The 19,599-nt window shown below is 35.9% G+C and overlaps 1 protein-coding gene across 2 annotated transcripts in view; it reads right to left on the bottom strand.

The window, feature by feature from the left end:
- Nucleotides 1–944: 944 nt before the first annotated feature.
- Nucleotides 945–19,599, bottom strand: part of STXBP3 (syntaxin binding protein 3) — a 22,172-nt gene continuing 3,517 nt past the window's right edge. Inside the window, exons 3-19 of one of the 2 annotated variants that reach the window (XM_048947146.1) lie at nucleotides 19,041–19,122; nucleotides 16,815–16,891; nucleotides 16,277–16,355; nucleotides 14,227–14,327; nucleotides 12,751–12,905; nucleotides 12,025–12,115; nucleotides 11,013–11,137; nucleotides 9,470–9,565; nucleotides 8,908–8,965; nucleotides 8,634–8,699; nucleotides 8,129–8,209; nucleotides 6,401–6,539; nucleotides 5,676–5,782; nucleotides 5,109–5,207; nucleotides 4,211–4,296; nucleotides 2,481–2,629; nucleotides 945–1,453 (exon numbers count right to left, since the gene is read on the bottom strand). In XM_048947146.1, coding sequence (XP_048803103.1) covers nucleotides 1,362–1,453; nucleotides 2,481–2,629; nucleotides 4,211–4,296; nucleotides 5,109–5,207; nucleotides 5,676–5,782; nucleotides 6,401–6,539; nucleotides 8,129–8,209; nucleotides 8,634–8,699; nucleotides 8,908–8,965; nucleotides 9,470–9,565; nucleotides 11,013–11,137; nucleotides 12,025–12,115; nucleotides 12,751–12,905; nucleotides 14,227–14,327; nucleotides 16,277–16,355; nucleotides 16,815–16,891; nucleotides 19,041–19,122 — 1,683 coding nt within the window. In that variant the 3' untranslated portion in view covers nucleotides 945–1,361. The remainder of the gene's footprint in view (nucleotides 1,454–2,480; nucleotides 2,630–4,210; nucleotides 4,297–5,108; nucleotides 5,208–5,675; nucleotides 5,783–6,400; nucleotides 6,540–8,128; nucleotides 8,210–8,633; nucleotides 8,700–8,907; nucleotides 8,966–9,469; nucleotides 9,566–11,012; nucleotides 11,138–12,024; nucleotides 12,116–12,750; nucleotides 12,906–14,226; nucleotides 14,328–16,276; nucleotides 16,356–16,814; nucleotides 16,892–19,040; nucleotides 19,123–19,599) is intronic. The other variant, XM_048947147.1, reaches the window with a different exon arrangement.

The raw sequence follows: 19,599 nt of genomic DNA, 5'->3' as shown, positions 1-19,599 counted from the left end.
TTCTACAACTTGTAGAAACTAACTTAAGTAGGACATTCTGATATTATTTTGTTCTGCTTTTATTGCTTTTAAATTCCCCTTTTTTTAAAATTAAAAAACTGCTTTAAAGGAGGAAAAAGAAAAAAAAAAAAAACAATCTGCACCTTTTAATTAACTTTGAATGAACTTAACTAGCAAATACATTCTCTAACCCACTAGTTAGCCTGAGGACAACAAACCAAATCTTTTTGCAAAACCAGAAGTGAATACCTTTACAGCCTGGCAAAAACATATATTGAAACCTAAGTCATATGTTAGGTCACGTTATGACACTTCTCATTTAACAAATTAGTGTATCAGTGCATCTCAATACAATATTATCCCTTTAAAAGGTTATTAAATTTGCACTTAAATAACTTTTTAATACAACCAAACATTAGCATTATTACAGAATACAATTTATTTGATCCACTTCAACACAAACATATACAGACAAAGAAGAGAACAGTAAATTCTCTGAATAGATCATGTTGTGATGATAGTTTGCTCCTTTATTAAAAAAAAAAAAAAAAAATCAAGTACTGACAAAGAGTAACCATCTACTTTCCCTTCTTTTCCTCTTCTCTCTTCCCCCTCTCCCCGAGAAATTTAAGCTTTGTTTTTTTGTGTGTTTTTTTTTTTTTGTGGGTTTTTTTTTTTTTTTACATTGTTTGGGAACCAGTAGAATACTGTCATAGGGAATTTTGTTTCTTAAATAGATGGACTATGTAGACACAAAAAAGGAGTTTATAAGAAATTGTATTTGAGAAGCTTTAGGAATAATTCCTGCACATACTTGAATACACAGCGCAGTTCAGTCCACAATTAACTGCATTTATCCAAAGCTATTTATTGAAATCAGAACTGGTTGATATGTCCATGATTATATTTCTACCTTACCATCTTACCACTACCATCTGAAAAAAAAAAAAAAAAAAAAAAAAAAAGTATTTTAACAATGACATGCAGTTAATGTTTCCAATGAGTTATTTCACAGAGACAACATCAGAGACATCGCCTTTAAGTGCCTGGAGCCTTTTTAATTCAACCAACTCTTAGAAAAATGCTTCACAGTTTTCAAAAACAATTACAGTTCATATATAATCTGAATAACTTTCATATAATTTATTAGGAATGAATGTAACCTTCTCAAAAAGCACACCCTGATTATTTTTTCCCCTTCTGCCTTCTACTTCCCCCCCAAAAAAAGCAGCAACTTCATAATTTAAAGTGACATTCAATTAGTCAGAAACATACTGTGTCCCACTACACTGGAAGAGCCAGCAGTGTGAGAATATGTACATGTTCTACACTGTTTGATGCCTAAAGCATCACGCCCAGTCCTACTCATCCTTAATGCAGACTGTATCCTTTGGTTTATTAAGGCTCTTGACTTCATCCAGTAGTCTTCTAGGAGTCAAAACATGTGTAGAACCTGACAAAACAGCAATTTCAGTCTGATGCAGGTATGATTTATGATCATTCCCTCTTAAAAAATATATAGTAAAAACCACAGCTTTGTAACAAATACATACATAGACATACATAGCTAAATATTATACACACAAATATATACATATAAGTATCAGCTAAAAGATAATACACTTGTGTTTTTTTCTGTACCTGGTCATCAGAGAAGTACAACAGTTCAAAACGTTTTTATGTGTCATATAAAGCATCATAACAATTAAACTGTCATGATTAGGTAGCATCTCTCTCCCACACACCAAAGGTATTGAGAAGAAAGCCATGTCTCTTGACACTCTGCCCCTTGCCCTTAAATGAAGCCTGCCAGTATTTCAGGACCAGGAGAGACTGGAGAAGTGAAGAGGAGGTGGCAAACACTGCAAACTTACAACTCTTAGTTTGGACTCCAGTTTCAAGCCTCTACTCTGAGTGGTTTGAACCCCTGGCTTTAACCTGCCACCCCCCCCTCCCCCCCCAGCTCTATCCAACAGACTGCAGGAAATCTGCCCATTCTGTCAGAGGCAGAGTTAGTGACAGGCTTTCTCCTAAAAATCAATAAAATACCTGCACTACATTATCATGAACAGTAGTTTTACACAGAAACATCACAGAAATTGCAGTAATATGCAAGTGCAGCTGTATAATTCCATTTAATCATTTTTGCTATACATCAGGCTACAACACTATCATAATATATTTCCTCTGATAATTCATGATGATTTTTCCATAGTTTTCAAAAATAATTTACCCATAATAATTTATCCATTTTTATTGTGAAAGAAAAACCCGATCTTCAATCACTCTAGATAGAAGTAACTTTTCAGTTTAAATGTCTAGTTTAAAATAATACATTGGCTGTAGCATTACTTAGCAGAATCAACTTCCAGTGGAAAAAAAAGCTCCTGTTTTTAACAGGAAAGCATTTCACGACTACATACTTGTGCTTGAAGTAAATCACTGCTTACCACCCCTCCCCTTCCCCAAGCTAGGCTTACCAATGATAACTTCACAAGACTTGAAGGCTTGAGAAACTTCATAAGCGCAGCGCATCTCCGAGTACGTAATTCCTCCAATCACAAATAAAATCAGTCTGGCTTTACTCCTTCGCTCATCTGGATAGCTAGCTTTAGGCTTCTGGCGAGCACTGCAATGCATTCCACAACATTTACACAGTTGTAATGATCTGTCTGTCTGTAAAAATGATACACTTAACAGCAGCAACAGCTCATACAGCAAAATTCAGATCAATTGTTAACTACAGCAGTAAGTTAGAACATTACACAGAAACTATTCTACTATCAAAAGGGAAAATAAATACAAAGCAAAACCCTCATTGCTTCTCTACTAAGTAGCTTAGTTCTGCCTGCTACCAGTTACAGTGGCAGCTTTCAAAGTTCATTTGAAAAAGCTAAAATCCTAATTCTTACAGTCTCTGTGAGCAGAATAAAACTAAGAATATTTGTCTGTTATCAAGAAAGATTCAGAAATCAAGGAAAAGAAAAAACAAAGCACTTAAAACATATTCTGCAATTTATATATGTATACAAACACTAATAGTAGATTCAAATTACACCATCAGCACTCAATCTCTTTGCTAGGTTGCATAAACTATCATCCAATTTCATCAGTTTATAAGACAAAGAAGTGGTTACAATGCAGAGTGATTTGATTTATGGGCTATGTTTATCATAGCCATCGTCCTGCATCACATCCTTATCTCTGAACTGGAAAGCTGTGGATTTGGAGGGTGGACTATGTGGAGGTTAGAACTAGATGATTTTTACAGTCCCTTCCAACCTAAGCCATTCTATGACTGGATTATTTCCTTGCACTAATCATTCTAGTGAAAGTCCAGGAACATAAGGACACACCAGCAAAGTGATAAACAGCGGAGGAAACAGAACTGTTTTCCTAAGACTGTGTATCTTGAGCCTTGTCTCATGTAAGACACAAATTCCAGTGAGTACTCAACTCCTAGTGTAAGTGTCATGCTTCACTCCCTATGAATTCCAGCATCTGATTAGTATTATGAGCAAAAAAAATCCATTTCTTCAACAGTAGGAACACTTATTACCTCTTCTCAGCTGTGTCACCATTTAATTAATACTACTAGAAGTGGTAACACTGTCAAGTTGGCAGATACCAGCCTGGAAATTCAAGAACTACTAGGACAAAGCAGAAAAGTACAATTTGCTAAGCTAGAAAAAAATCCATCATTCCCTCTCAGTGCTGCTGAGCAAACAACCCCTATAACAGGGTTCAGTTACATACTGTAATCATGCAAATAAGCAGCAGAGGTTGCATATGAAACTCAAGGCATTATTTTCAAGAACGATGCCACCAAACACCATTGCAGAAGTAACTGTCAGAAGTAGTGAAAAGAATTCATTATGCTTAAGTCACAGTATGATCATCCATTATTAAAACTTCACACTAACCTACTAAAAGTGATTCAATTTTCTCTTACTGGGAACGTGGAAATGCATTTCTAAATGTGAGGCAAAAAAAAAAAATAAAGTCTAAATAATAAACTACCCAAGGCTAAGGAGAGTTACTACATTAACAATCAAGTTTTAGAGGAGTCAAAAAAAAAAGTCTTACACTTCAAATACTACCTTATATGAATTTTTACACTTAAAAAATTAGCTAGCATATAGTACCTTGCAACATATTTGACAGAAATGTCAAGAAATAGGTAAATTTACTTCTGAAAAAATTAGTTTACCTTACTACTCCTGAGCCATTCCAGGTAGGAGGACACTGGGAACAATAAGGCCACTCTTTTGAATCCAGTTTGTTTTCTATAGCATCCTGAAAGACAACGACTCACTTTGAAAAGCCATGGAAAACAAAAGTCCATTGAGTTTCAACTCCAGTTAGCCATTCTTACTGGAAATTTAATGTAATTTCTCAGAAAAACCAATGGCAACCAACATTCCAACAACTGTGTTCCAGTGTGGCAAAATATTACACTACATAATGCTAAAAATTGTTCTAAGGCTTTTGTACATCATTAGGAAATGGAAGTACACATTTTCTTTCTAAAAAAGGAACACTGATGTAATCATTTAGGTATTCCTAGTAGTTTTCCATCTGCAATCACGCTGGTTTATTTAGTTATTCCAGAGGACTATTTGAGAGAAGTAATAAACCCCTGAAGGGCCATTAGGTAAATGAATTGATCAAGTTAGCAAAAACCTGCAAATGACTGCACTGGGTCAGAATACAGACCTAGCAACCCCTCTATTCTGCCAGACATCAAACTGATGCCAAGTACCATTTTCCAGCCTCTACCAATCCTCAGTTATGGTTTGCATTACAAATTGAACATGTTCTGAAGGAAAACCAAAATAACAACAGAAGCAGGTAACATCCAGATCCAGATTACACAGAATATTACCAATTACGTGATAGGCAGTTCAAAAAATACTTTCACTTTTATTTCCTTCAACCTTAAGCCAAAGTACAACAAGGAACACGGCATTCTAGTTATCAAGAGATTGGAAGTCATTACTAAACAGAAGTACTATAAAATATTATGGAATTTCAAAAGATTGAATTCAGCTGCACACTTAGTATCTCTCTGCAGTGTGCTCACAAAATAATTAATGGGCCAAATTTACCTCCATAACATCTTTTATAAGAGGTGTCCACCTAGAGAGCTGAAAAGTTTCTTCTGCAGAGCGGTCCCTCCTTGGTTGCTTTTGTTGCTGAACAGCTGACTGAAGAGATTTTCAAAATGTTAATTATATTGTACAGGACATTTGGGTTTCATTGAAACTTTAAAAGTTTGCAGCAGGTGGAGAAAAGTCAGTAGGAAGTTTTAAAGAAATGATCGTCCATTACAATCATACCATTGCATAACTGAAAATCATTCTACAGGTAATCATGCCACAAAAACTCAGGATGTCCTAGAAGAACACCTCTCAGAGACAAGTAATTGAGTGAACAAGCGCTTCCCAAAACCAAATAGCTCAAGTCACCTCATCTGATGGTTTCAGAGGAAGCATTATAGGTATCTCTCTTTGAAAACTGCTCGTGTAAATTGTTCACAGACACATCATGGGAGCAAGAGCACTGAGTAATTGCTTGCTTCCAAAAAAGAATCCTGATCAATACTGCTGATGTAAGAGTTGCTGAAAGTTGTAGGCAAGTGCTTGGACAGCAGGACATTTAAAAAGAAATCTTACTGAAGAGATAATAGGGACATGAAGGTATTCCCAGTTTCTTATCATATCACTGTCACTTTCTATTTGTACATTCTGGATCAGCTTGTCCAAGTTCTCCTGGGTAGTTCCTTTGAAATAAGAAAAACATACAACTTTGTTACCATATGACTGTCAGCGACACCAATTTTACTTTATGCATTCCAGGCTGTTTTTTTTTTTCTTTCTAATTACTACTTTTGTTTGGTTGGGTTTTTTTGTTTGTTTGTTTTTTGATTAGCCAGTACACAATAATTTTAGCATAATCTGTATTTTAGATAATAACTTTGCTCAGAGCTGCTCTTATGAAAGCACAACTCAGTACTGTTAAAGATTCTTTAAACCTACATTCCGGATTTTAACTATTGTGGTAGTACAAATTATTCCCCATCGTCAGGTCGCCCTGGACACGGAGCTCCCCCTTTAACACCTCCAGTATTGCATAAGGAGAAAAATTATGTTGTACGCATTCAAGTACAAGACTGATACTAAAGAATATGATCTGTGCTTGTATTTAAATCCGTATTTCTTTATCAAGTGTATCTTTATTATCTTTCATGTCATACGTGGGGATTGAAGCTACAGAGGATAGATAGTATTTCTTTCAAACTTGGCCAGCTGCTCAAGTTCAGTAAAAATACTGGGCTCTACTATAAAATTTCAAATTTATTCCATAATACTGAGATGAAAAGCAAGGCAGCTCAACGTACCATTTGTGCTGAAGATATACAGGAGAATGGCTCTAATTTTGTCATAGCTGTCGTGACTTTTGTTGAGCAGAACCGGAAGGAGGACTCTCATGGAGTCTTTCACTTTTTGACCTTCTGCATCAGTTCCAAGAGCCAAATCCTAAATTAAAAAGAAAGCAAATAATGTTAGTGAATAGTCATCTAAGTAAAGTGTAGTTTTTGTCTGTTTTGAAATACATTTTTATGAAACTGTACATCACAGGGAAAAAAAAGAAAACAAGACATCCATTTAAACTCATTATGAAAAGATTTTGACTTAATTATTTCAAGAATTGCACAATTACAATAATACCATATTATGCAGTTGAAAAATTGCAATTCAGTTTGCACTGGACATCGGAAAAGATCCTAGACTATAGGTCAGGCAAAACAGATTTAAATTCTCCTAAAAATTATAAAAGACATTCCATCTGCGTAAGAGGGATGAGCCAGCAGCTGAAATGCAACAGCTACAGCCTCTGATGTATCAGTATTTTAGACACAAGATGTCGGTTGTTATAGATTCCTCCCGAGCTACAATAAAAACTACATTATCTCTCTCCCCCCCCTCCAAAATTGTAATATTCTATAACTCAAAACACTTTCAAAATATCAATTAGAAAATATTTTAATCTGTCAAATTACAGTACAATCACAGAATGGCTTAGGTGGGATGGAGAATAAAGTTCACCTAGTTCCAATCCCCATGCCACAAGCAGGGTTGCCAGCCACTAAATGTGACTGACCAGGATCTCATCTAACCTGGCCTTGAACGCATTCCGGAGCTTCACCACCATCCAAGAAGAAAAATTTCTTGACATCCAACTTAAAACTGCCCCTTTTGAGCTTAAGTCTCCCTTCCTGCTTGCAAGCTCCCTTCAAATATGTGAAGGATGCAGCAATGCCTCCCCTGAGCCTTCTCTTCTCCAAGAGGAACAAGCCCAGCTCCCTCAACATTTCTTCATAGGAGAGGTGCTCCAGACCTCTGATGATCTTTGTGGCCCTCCTCTGGAGCCACTCCAACAGCTCTGCATCCTTCCTCTAACCGGGCCTCCAGGTTTGGACACAGCAGTCCAGATGGAGCCCCACTAGGGCAGAGCAGAGGTGGGACAATCACTTCCCTCTCCCCGCTGCCACCCTCTTTTGATGCAGTAATCCAAACTTCACATTAAAACAAATTTTGTTTTTAATTAAGACTGCTAGTATGACTGTAGTTACAACTGTAATTCAAGCACGTGCTTTGCTCAGATATTCAGAAAATGTTTCCTTTGTCAGAACATAGTAGGGCAACTACACTGGAGAATAGAAAGAAAACATGAAAGTAACCTTTATACAGATCAGCTAGATTCAAATGCAAAGACAACCCTAACAGCAACACCTTAATCATTAAGAATCTTGCACATTTAATTACATTCCAGTATTACTGACTCCAAACGTAACAAGAAAAAAGGATGTTCAACCATATACACATATAGATTTTATATCATTATAGAAAATTATTGAATTTGTAACATACTCAGTATATATAGATACGCTGTAATAAATGTTACAGACATATACACTACATATTATACATATGTGTATCTATAGTGTATATCAGTACCTATTTACAAAAACAACCACGTTACATTTGCACCAGTTTTATGGGGTTGCTGTTTTGTTTTTTTTTGTTGTTGGTTTTTTTTTTCCTCCAGCCTGTTTCACACATACCTGTTCAGTTTTACAAAGCCTTTCTATGTTAGCTTTGAACTTGCTCATGCAGTCTTCTGCTATGTTAAGATGGACAACTTGCTAGGAGACAGAAAATCCAGTGTCATAGCTTGTTCTTCATTGATTTTTTAAACATATCAAGTAATCACTTTTATCAGTTACCAAACTCAGTCTTCAACTGTTATTCACTGTCATCAGACATTTTCTATATTTCACCTTTTACATAAAGACTGACCCCCCATAATACTTTTAAAACCGTAACTGCTCTGCTATCTTCAATGCTTTGAGCACACAAGTAGTAAAAACAATTAAGCACGTTGAAGTGTTAAAATGAAACACTTGGAAATAGGTTCCTATCAAAAATTTCTAGTAGATTAACATAATGTGGAGAAAAGTTACATATTGCACTCAACAAGGAAGTGACAGAATAAACCTAGACATCAACAACATAATTATGGAATATAAAAGACTTACCACTAAGCTGTAGTAATGAAATGCTCCTTACCCTAGTGATCTCTTTACGATACTGTGGCATCTTCTTCATTAAGTGGGCCAGACTGGATAACGTTAACTGCGAAGAAACAAATATGTTGAGTTTTCCATCCCCATTTTAGACAGTTATTTCCCTCCCTGTTGCTGTTTTGCAGTTTTCAAACATTGCAAGAGTTACAGGTTTATCTGTGTATATTCACATTTCTCTCCAACGCAATAGACATGAATTACATAGATCTAATCAGCTGAACACAAATTAAGAGAAAAAAAAACAACATTCAACTTACTTTTCCTTCTGCTGCTTTCTTCTTCGATGAAACTTCTTTCAACAGTTGAGATATTTCCCTGTGCAAAAATTGAAAATCATCAGATACAACAGGACTGTAATTCTTGGGTATTTCATTAAAATCTTATAGGAACTGAGCAGTGAGAACTTCTTCAAATTCAAGTCTCACATAGAGAGAAAAGCCTTTTTCCACAAAGAAAAAGGCTTTTTTTTTTTAAATATTGCTACAAATGATGTAATGCAAATAACTTGTTAGCACTTTTTGTTAAATCCCTTTGGATTTAACCAGTTTACAGTATTTGTTGGGAAAATATTTTACTTTAGGTATTCTAGGTATATTTAGGCATTCTGTTAACGAGTGTTAACAGACCTGCATTTCTCTCCATACATGCTGCTTCTTAAAATACACTTTTTTCTTGGCATCAAGTATTCAACAGTACGAAGACTATTTTACAAGCTATTTTCACTACTCCCACTTCTTTTTTTACAGCTCAGCCACCCCCCTCTAGAAGAAACCTTGGTAACTGTGCTTTTAGCTACTGCTCATTAATTCAAATACATACTCTATTACGTCTGCAATGTGCTTGTGCCGCATCTTCACCCAGAGCTCATCATCTTCTTCCAGGATTGCTTCCTTTTCCTTCCCATCTGCTTTGTATCTTCAGAAAGAATATTCAGGTTGAATTTTTTAAGTTTTCTACTATTTATTGTTTTTCTTCATTCTAATAACTTTCTAGGGAGTATTAATGATTATAATTTAATCAACATACGTGGCAATAACAGTAACACACACTTGTTTTCACTTAGAAATCAAGCCATCAAATCAAGCTATGGTCTTGAAATAGAACTAAATCTACGTTTTACAGATTGTATATTAGAATACACAAGAATATATGATTTTCAGAATGGTTCTTCAGGGCAGTACTCCTGGATTTCTTTTTAAATCAACAGCAACTACAGTCTCAACGATACATTTACATGCACATCAATACCTCATCAGCTTTTAAAATGCATTTGGTTTTGAAATAATACATATTAAGAAGTGCAGCTTTTTGTACCAAATATAAAGTATACTCTAACCCTGAAGGAAAATTAAAGTCCCTTTCATCCACAGAATAAATGAAGCAGTACAAACTATTTCACCTATATAAGTAACACGCTTCAAAACATTAGAAAACTACTGTTACTTTTCTACAAACAAACATACAGAAGAAAGCAATGAACTACCACATTACAAAACATTTTCAATTACAGAAACTCACATATATAATGTGTGCAGCCAGAATGCAGAAAAATAAGAGAAAAGTTACAAGATTAGTTGTGCAAGTCAGATTGTGACTCTACCTGGAAATACCTTTGTTACATCCCAAATACAAGTAATTCAGTGTCAGAAACACTAATTTCACATAACATAAAAAATAAACATTCTTGTTTGTTCGATTGAATGGTGAGAATCTAAACTGATTTGCTGTAGTGGCTGATCAGAAAGCAAAAACTCAAACACTTTGGTGTCAGGACAAGCCAACAGCAAATCATTGAAACAGTGTCACTACTCCAATTGGTAATTAAATAACACATTTTAACTCAAGACCTAAATGAGCACTTCAGGTGGAAACATGTAAAACTGCAACGACTACACAAATTAGATGACTGGAGCTGCAAAAGTGAACGTTCCTGAAAAAAGGTAATTGAGCTTTTTCCTTAAGGTTTTTGTCCTCTCAGTAGCCTTGTCTGCTTTACTACACCAAGCAAGGCAGTCTGGAATCTGACTGCGCACTCAGAGCTTTGATTCAAGGCTACTATCGAGTTCCAATGTGCTTTTTAAGTGCAAAAATAAAACAACCGACACTACAGATTTACTTAAGCAGACAACTAAAAAAAAACACTTGTGTTATTTGTTAGCATCAAGCTGAGCAAAAATGTTAATTAAGTCCCACCTAATGAAATAAGGAAGCTAATATAACCAACTTAAAAATCCACGAGGAAGACTATTAACTAATCTAAGCAATCCCTACATACCATAAGCAGCTACAAATACCTAGGTTGCAGTTCAGCTAAACAATTCCATAGATACGATCAAAATAAAGTGCTTAAAGAAGTACTTGCTTGTAAGTATCATTTTCAATTGGCAGTAGATCATACGCCATAGCCTGGAACGTGAGTTCGTGAAGGACAGTTGATACTGGGTCAAAGCCTCGATCAATTACTATTAATTGTGAGTGGGTTTTAGCCTAGAGAGCCATCAAGTAAACATCAGGTTAAGAAGCATTGATTTTTGTACTGTCCATCCTAAATTTATTTACAGTAAATTACATCACTATACACTTTTTTTTTTTAAAGCCTCCTATTGCTAAGGAATCTTTCTTAACTGAAAAAATACAGTCTGAATGTTTATCAGCATAAATGGAAACAAACATTTGCACAAAAAGCAGAACAGTGCGGTTAAGTAAATAAAAATAAAACACACAGGCAAGCTCTTAAGGCCTCCCACTGGCTATATACAAATACAGACATGGTTTGAATTTGTATTTCAGAGTCCATTATTAATCTCCAGCTGCAATACAGGAAAAATTCTGCACTAAAGCATCCAAACATTCATCCTGGGGTTTAGTAGAATGGCAATAGCATCAGATACACATATTTCTGCAGCAGCATGCAATGCCACCAAGACACAGTGGTTTTCCCCTGTACTTTGTGTTGAGGCTGCTGCCCATGATGTAGGAATACATCAGAATCATTACTTATGTGAAAGAGCGCATCTTTGTGGAGAATAAATCCCTCTAAGGGAGCGACTTCACGTATGTAGCAAAGTCCTTCTTACATAAAACCACAAAAAATAGTATTAAGACAGAAGTTTTACCTTCTCTTCAGGTCTGCGCCATCCCCTACAACTTTCCAAGGACAATTAAGTGGTTCAATAACATGCAAACTGCATTTACTTACATACAGATATGCCACACAAGTTGCTACCTCTAGGAAGAGGCTTATGTACGAACAGCTTAATGCCAATTACTTGCGTTAACAAACAAATAAAACCTATTTTTGTCAAAGCAACTGACAGAACATCCTCCATAAACTGTTTGTTTTTCAGAAACAAACATTTTAGTTCACTTTTTACCTTTATTTGGCTTTGCTCATCAGTTTTGTAGTAGTTCTCAAGCTTCTTTTCAACAAGCTGTGCAAGTCTGCTGGCATTATCTGAAGGTGTGCTGGGAAGATAAGAAACAAAAACAACTTCAATCACGTCATCAACACATTCAAATGCTTCATTTAAAAAGATTTCCTAGTCTTGTGGCCCCAGCACCAGAACTTCTGAGGCGTGGGAGATGTGCACTTGAGCCAAAAGCCACCACACGGTCAAAAGCCCAAAGGTAACATTTAAAAGCCCGTAATCAGCTTTGCCTGCTTTCCAAAGGATTGTGCTTCAAGCAAAGTTGCATGACGCATCTGTATTTCAGTTACAAATTTCCCCCCCAAAAATTAAGTTTAAGGTCACAAGATAAATCTGTGGTTAAACCACAAATAAAACTTTCAGACTTGAAAACTTTCTGGTTCTCTCCTCCTTTTGGAAAAGAAAAACAATCAAAAAAGAAACACAAGAACACACAGTGAAACAGTTATTGCTTCCTTACCTTTGAGAAGACTAACAGGTTACAAGAACATCACATTCCAGAAAGCCATTTGAGCATTGTTTCAGGTGCTTATTTTGATTTCAAAACTGCTACTCTGTACCCCCTAACAAGGCTCAGATGTATTCCACAGTAAATAAAACCATTCTGTAGCCTCCAGCTCTTATCAAATAATGTGGCAAAAGTTGAAGCAACTACACAAATAAATACCCCACCTTTTAGATCGCACGCCTGGATTCTCTTCTAGAGTGGCACACAAGGTAACAATTTGTTCAGCCATTGCTTCCATCACAGCATCTTTATCCTTCGTATTTTCAAGAGTTGGACTGTAACAGCAATAGAATGCATCCGGGACGTTGAGGGTAAATACCTACGTAAAGCACAACCAAGGAAAAAAGGAAAGCAGGTGTCATTGTGCACTTCTAAAACATCTGTTACAAGACGACCTGCTTGTATTTTGTGTTTGAAGTTACTCAGCATACAGTACTGTTAAACAAACCTCTAAGAAATCCAACTCTATACATGTATTAGACCTCGATGAAAGATATTTAATACCACATGGAATTACTTTTTCAACAGTTCACTAAGTGCAATGCAAGCACAGAAATAATTCCACTGTCTGTAAAAGGCACTTCTCCAACTTCAGAGGGACTCAACTACAGAGCCAGAAAACTTCCATCCAGATAAGAATGTCTGCTTCTTTGGGGTTGATAATCACCTGGACTTCTCCCAGAGTTCAGTCTGATTAATTACTCCATCACCAAAGAAAGCAGGTACGGCGAGTCCAAATTAGGAGAAAGCAGTTTACATTCTCCATTCATTTCTAAGGATTCAAAATATTCTCACAACTCAACAAGAATAGAAAACAAAAAAATGTTAAGAGACCAAGTGCTCTTCTGCATTTGTCTTAATAAAATGTCAGATGTCAGAAGAGACTTGTTGAAAAGCTATTTACAGTTAGTTCTGCAGTTCCCAAGAGCTGACATGGTTTTGGGGTTACACTGCATGAGGAATTAGAGTGCATTTCAGCTTCCTGTATCAGACTGTGCACACATTGGCAACAAGTTATTACTCAACACAGCACTCACGCTTTCAATACTGAAAACACTCCATCACTGGCAGTTCCCTTGTTTCCCTAGCAATTAAAAGAAAACCAACCCTGTAACAACTTGGCTATTTTTATGTTCTTCTCTTTTCTTAGGGAGGTTTTCATTTTGTTCTGCTTTTCTTCATCTTCAGTTCTCTTAATCTGTTTGCTCTCCATTTCCAATTTTCACTGGGTAACAAGCTTTCAAATTCTAACTGTTTCTACCTCTGTGCACCAACCTACCTAAGTCTGTCAAAATAACATCACACCATAAGCAGTAACAAGATTCACTGCTTCAAAACAAACCAGAATACTTTCCTTCTCTTTCAGCACAGATTCCTACTCTATCACCTCTGTGATAACTAATTCCAAGTTTAGAAGAGAGGCGGTATGCAAACAGCAAATCTTGGGGTACAAGAGCATTTGTTTTCCAGTGAAGAACACAAGCAAGCACAGGAAATACGTCAAAACAGTAACAAGCCTCACAAACAACATCAGCAAAAATCAGATAATAATTAAATGGAAATCACCTATTAAAATCAACAACACTAGAAAACAGTCTTACAAGATATCAAGTGTGGTTGAGTTCAAGAATAACACTTACCTGAGATTCATATGGGAAGAAGGAAACACTGATTTCCTTGCATCTCCTTATTGATCTGGCACAGGAAGACTTAATTTTATTGAAGAGGTTGTCAGGACAAGCTAGAGAAAAAGACACTAAGCTAAAAATCTTCTGCACACGTTCCAGCTACAACTTAAGTCATTTACTTAACTCACAGTTCTCAAAACCTCGTAAGTAAAACTTGCTTCCCAAAAATGACATCTTTCTCATATGCTTTCACTACAACTTCTTTGTAGCTTCAAGTTCTGACCCTACAGCTCTCACTAAACTTAGCAGTTTAATACGTAATTGAATTCTCTTTTTCTTCCAGAATAGTAATTAAGAGCCATTTACAGTAAAATAAACAAGCTGCTGAAACTCCTAGAGTAAAATAACACTTATAACCATATTTTGCTTGAGATCTCTTTTGAAACAAACACTGCTTGTCATCTTTTATTAGCTTTTGATAGGCGAAGTTAGAACATTTGCTAGCAATCTACAACAGTGAAGGATATCAGTTGTACCTAAGCAAAAGTTTCTGCAGTTAAAAGAGACAAAGTACATCCTATGCTACAAAAAGGTTAAAAGAAAAAAATACCATGAAACAAACCACCAATATACCAAAAGTAGAGATTTCAGAAATGCATTCCACTACACTTACAGGCTGTGTTACATCCCAGTCAAAAAAGAAATTAATAGCATTTGGATGACAAATACTACACAGACTTGAAAGTGACAGTAAAGCTCGCGCTCTCTCAGAGAAGCTTTAATAAAAGCTCATGCTGAAAGCTAGCCAACACACAACAAAAAAGAGAAGTTAAAGAGAACAGTATATTTTCAGTGATACCAAAAACTGCTGCACCAGCATCAGATAAAGCAAGATACCAGGAGACATTGACAGTAATTTGATAATTGCTATGAGAAAACGCAGCTCCTTGAGTTATCAACATAAGGATTCTATTCTGAAAGAAAACCCAACTGCTGAAAAATGCCAATTAGTGGAATAAATAGTTTTGTAATTTAATTTCAGTATAAAATAGAACCAAAGAATCAGCAGCCTTCATCAACTAAGCTGTTATCAATGACAGCCAGACAGAAGCAGACTCGTGGTACACAGAGAACAGCTGTCCCAGAGAGAGGGGGAAGGGGAACCCACCTGATAAGCTGGAATAATTTAAACACGCATCTTATAGAACAAAACTAGCAAACCCCTTAAAGAAACAGTACAGAAGTTGTCCTTTCACTCTTAAGCTGCTACACATGATAGAAAGACACAAAGCACCAAAATACACTTGAGATTGGGAGTAATAAAAACCAAACAGAAGAATTGCCTTTCACTTTGGGTTTGAGAGATACATTTTTCACTTAACAGCTGGTTAAACAGGCAGAGCAACCCTTAAGCAGCAGATGCACACTCTCCATGAACATCTACAGAAACTGCCAGGATTCCGTGACATTTTCTTCTTTTAATTTTCCTCCTCTCCACATTCATTTTAATCATGGAGACTGACTGCAAAACAAAATGCAGTCACATTAACCATATCTGCACACTGCAATGAAGCATCCCTGGAATGGATGATGTAGGTACCACATTGTCCCTTCTTTCAGGTTAAAAAAAAAAAAAAAAAAAAAAGCTAGTTCACAAGTCTGAAGTAACCAGCTACAATAACTGATGATAAAATGATCCTGCATTAAAGCAAATCCTCATGCATCGATACTATTCAGTAGTTTCATTTATACAAGGCATATAATTTTTATTTAATTGCCTTCCTCCATACTTCCTGACACAGAAGAAACCACATTTATTTTTAAAATAAGCGTAGATTACTGAAGTAAAAAACTGAGATAGGGAATGGTCAGCACTGGTAACAGGATGAACTGAGTATTGCCACAGCACCTTGAAGTTCTGACAACCAAAGTATGGTTAATTAATTGAGTCTCAAATCCTGCCTAAAGAAACAAGACCCAAATATTAATGCAGTATGCTACAGAAAAGAGGATGACTTATTTACTATAACAAAGTCAGATTACAATACAGAAGCTTACTTACTGTCAGTGAAATAGACGTACGCTGCTTTGTATCTGCTGGATGATTTACTGATGAAGTCATCAATAAGACCATCTACAGACTTGGGAAGAGTCAGCAAGAAAAATATCATTGATTTGCTTCTCCTCACATATTGAAGTTACTCCCTTCTCTTCTTACACTTTCAGTCAACCAGTGTAGCTTAAGAATATTGCAAAGCAACGTAAAAAGTAAAGTAGTATTTTTTACTCAAGAACCACATTATTACACTATGACAAAAGCTCAGGCATATGCCTCAGCCAAGATCACCTCATGAACCAAAGCAGGACATTTGGATCATTTTTTTTACTTAAGCACTGCTGAAATTTTTTCTCACAATACTTTTAGTGAAGTAGCAACTATCTCCTATTACAGCCATTACTGCAAGCCGTTTCACCTATCGCATTATTACTAGATGCAGCATCCCTGTCAGCAAGGTTACTGACTTCTATAAAATGAAACGTTGCTTCTCTTGATCAACAGTTATGCTGTTTTTCGAGCTTCTTTAGTTTTAAATACTAACCTTTTTGGTTGGAGTTATGAAATATATTGCTTTCATGTGTGGAACAGGTTCTCGGTTTTTATACACGTTCTCCACCACTACAACATAAGAAATACTATGTTTTGATATTAAGAACTCCACAAAACCAAAAAAACATACATATTGTAATGTAAGGTAATAAAAACAAAGTCCCGCAAATTATCCACAAATTCCCTGTGAGGTATTCACCTTCTGCCTGGAGAGCCTTGATTTTACTTATTTTTTATTTGTTGTTTTAAATACAAGTTACCATAGGCCTCTTACAGCACTTATCCTTCTGTCAGCTCAGATTTAGCACTAGGTAGATCTTACATCCTCCAGAAAAGCAGGGCAACAAAAGGATGCTCAAACTACAGGGTACAGTATGAGTTTATTTTAAAGAGAACTGCCTCAACAAGATTAATCTTCCAGTTCATCAAAGGAGGGGGAAAATGAAACCATGCAAGCATCATCTTGGACTCTATCCTCTATTGTACTTTGTTTGCCCATTTCCTGTGTGCTTTGTGGCAGTGTAATTACAGGCACAAATTAGACATTCTCAGCAAATCAGCTCTTTCATTCAGCTCTTGTTTTTCTGTTTAAACAAATCCTTACTGTATACAGCAGAGCAGTACACTACACTGAAAAGACAGAGGTTCATGTTGCTCAGTAATTCTGAATAAGAGAAAAAGATACTAAACATCAGATGCTTGCATGTGTAAAGATAAGTTCTTTTTAACAGTGTATTCAATGAAAAGGATGCCTTTCAAACTGATAAACAGAACGCATGCCTACTGACAGCTTCTCACAAAGGATAGGTAAAACTCATGATTACAATACACTTAGAAGAGTAAACAGCTCCTCTACCATTCTTCTACAAGAATTATGTCACATAGAATACATGGAACAACAAAAAAAAGCCTTGTAAACAACACCACTGAATGACCTTTCATACCTTTAGGTTACAAATTAAGCATTTATCCATGCAGTCTCTTCTTTAAGCAACTTCACTACTTATGTGCAAAATAACTAGTTCTTTCTGAAGTGTTCCTAAAAATCTAAAACTAGAGCTAATTAAAAATTAGATTATTTACATTTTGTCTAACTGTTCCAATTTCAAAGGTATGCTTGGCATGATGATATCCTGAAAAGCATTTACAGAAAGGACAATAAAGAAAAAGTGCTTTAGAGCAAAAAAAAAAAAAACCTTCTGGTTTTGTTTTGTTTTTCTCTCTTATTGTAGGGAAGGAATGAAAAAGAAACCAAGTTCACTCCAGGAAAAACACTTTTACTAAGTATGTGTAGAAAAATCAAGTCTTAACTAAGCAGACATACTATATAGCCAAGATCTATCACAGTCTGTTGACACAACAGACTCTTGACAGTGGTCAGCATCAAGGAACATCTGAGTAACCCCAGCACATGAAAGGAAAAAAATATATCTACTAGAAATCACTCCCAAGCTACAGAGAAAACATAGTTACTTCTCATGCTGCTGACAGTTTTATTACTGGTAAAGCAATAATCGATATCATTTAATGTTACACTTGTTTTTAATTACAGAAAGCTCTCATTTCATAGAGAAGCCATAAGATTTCCTTGCAACGTATAATTAAAATTTCAATTCTCATCTCTGCACTGAATCCACTTGCTTGCAAACCTCCCTCATGAATTTGTCCAGTCTCCTGTTATCATCCTCTCTTAAGCACTTACGTTTCCATACCTTCGTATCCTAATTCTACTGCCCATGAACACAAATGCATTCAAAGCAGCATAACAGTCACTACCAGAACACATTACAAAAACAGTTCACCTATTCTTTTATGTTTCTGTATAGTTCACTTAATTCTTTACTGAGATATTGTATTCATTTCAGAGAGGTAACATCCTTGAGAAATCCATTACTTCATGGATAACATGCTCATCTTCATGACATTAGCAAGCAAACAAAGGAAACCACATCAATAACCATGAGCCTTAAATCAGTCTTCAATTATTAAAAAAACATTTGGAGACTCTAGGCAGAGAAGTGTTTCATTTTTTATTCAAACAGATTAATTGAAATCAATTGATTATTCTAAAAGCCACAAACCTGATATCGTAATACCCCACAGTTACTTGCCTTCAACCCTCAAAATAAGACAATTTCTTGTAAGAGTACCATCAACTCAATTCTTTCCCTTCGTCTCGGGACATGGTGATCCACATATTGCAAAGAATTACACTTACCTGTGATACCCTCTGCTAGTAGATCAGACATTTTGCAGCACATTGACAGTAATTTAGTAGTGTAATCATCCAAAAGAATTACCTAAAAATTTAAAAAAAAAAACCAATTAAGTTGACTGGGTATAGTACAGCCGTATTATTTCTTGAGAGCCTTGGCTTGAAAATTTGATTCCAAAATGTCTCTTTACACTGTATCCTTCTATCACCTGCATACAGAAACTGTAGTAGTAGGAAATTATAAGCATTATAAGTATATTATATAATTATAAGTATATATAAGTAGAAATTATTCTTGAATAATGTCAGAAGGCATCTCCCTGCGTACAGGATTTCAGATGATTAACTGCATCTTCAATATGTACCTTACCCCTAGACTTCCTACAGAAAACTGCCTCAGCCTTTCACTTCAATACATAAGTCTTGAATTCCTGCCTAATTTACCGTACAGCCTTTTGAAGCATATTTGTTCTTTTTCTACAACTGTTTTCCAGTTCAAGCAGCTTCTTTCTGCTCCCACGCTACTTGCCCGGCTCTTGCATGTTTTAGCAGGTGATAATTA

Source organism: Lagopus muta, chromosome 5 (assembly GCF_023343835.1).
Source record: "Lagopus muta isolate bLagMut1 chromosome 5, bLagMut1 primary, whole genome shotgun sequence".
In the NCBI taxonomy this organism is placed as follows: Eukaryota; Metazoa; Chordata; class Aves; order Galliformes; family Phasianidae; genus Lagopus; species Lagopus muta.
This window is presented reverse-complemented; position numbering and strand designations above follow the sequence as displayed.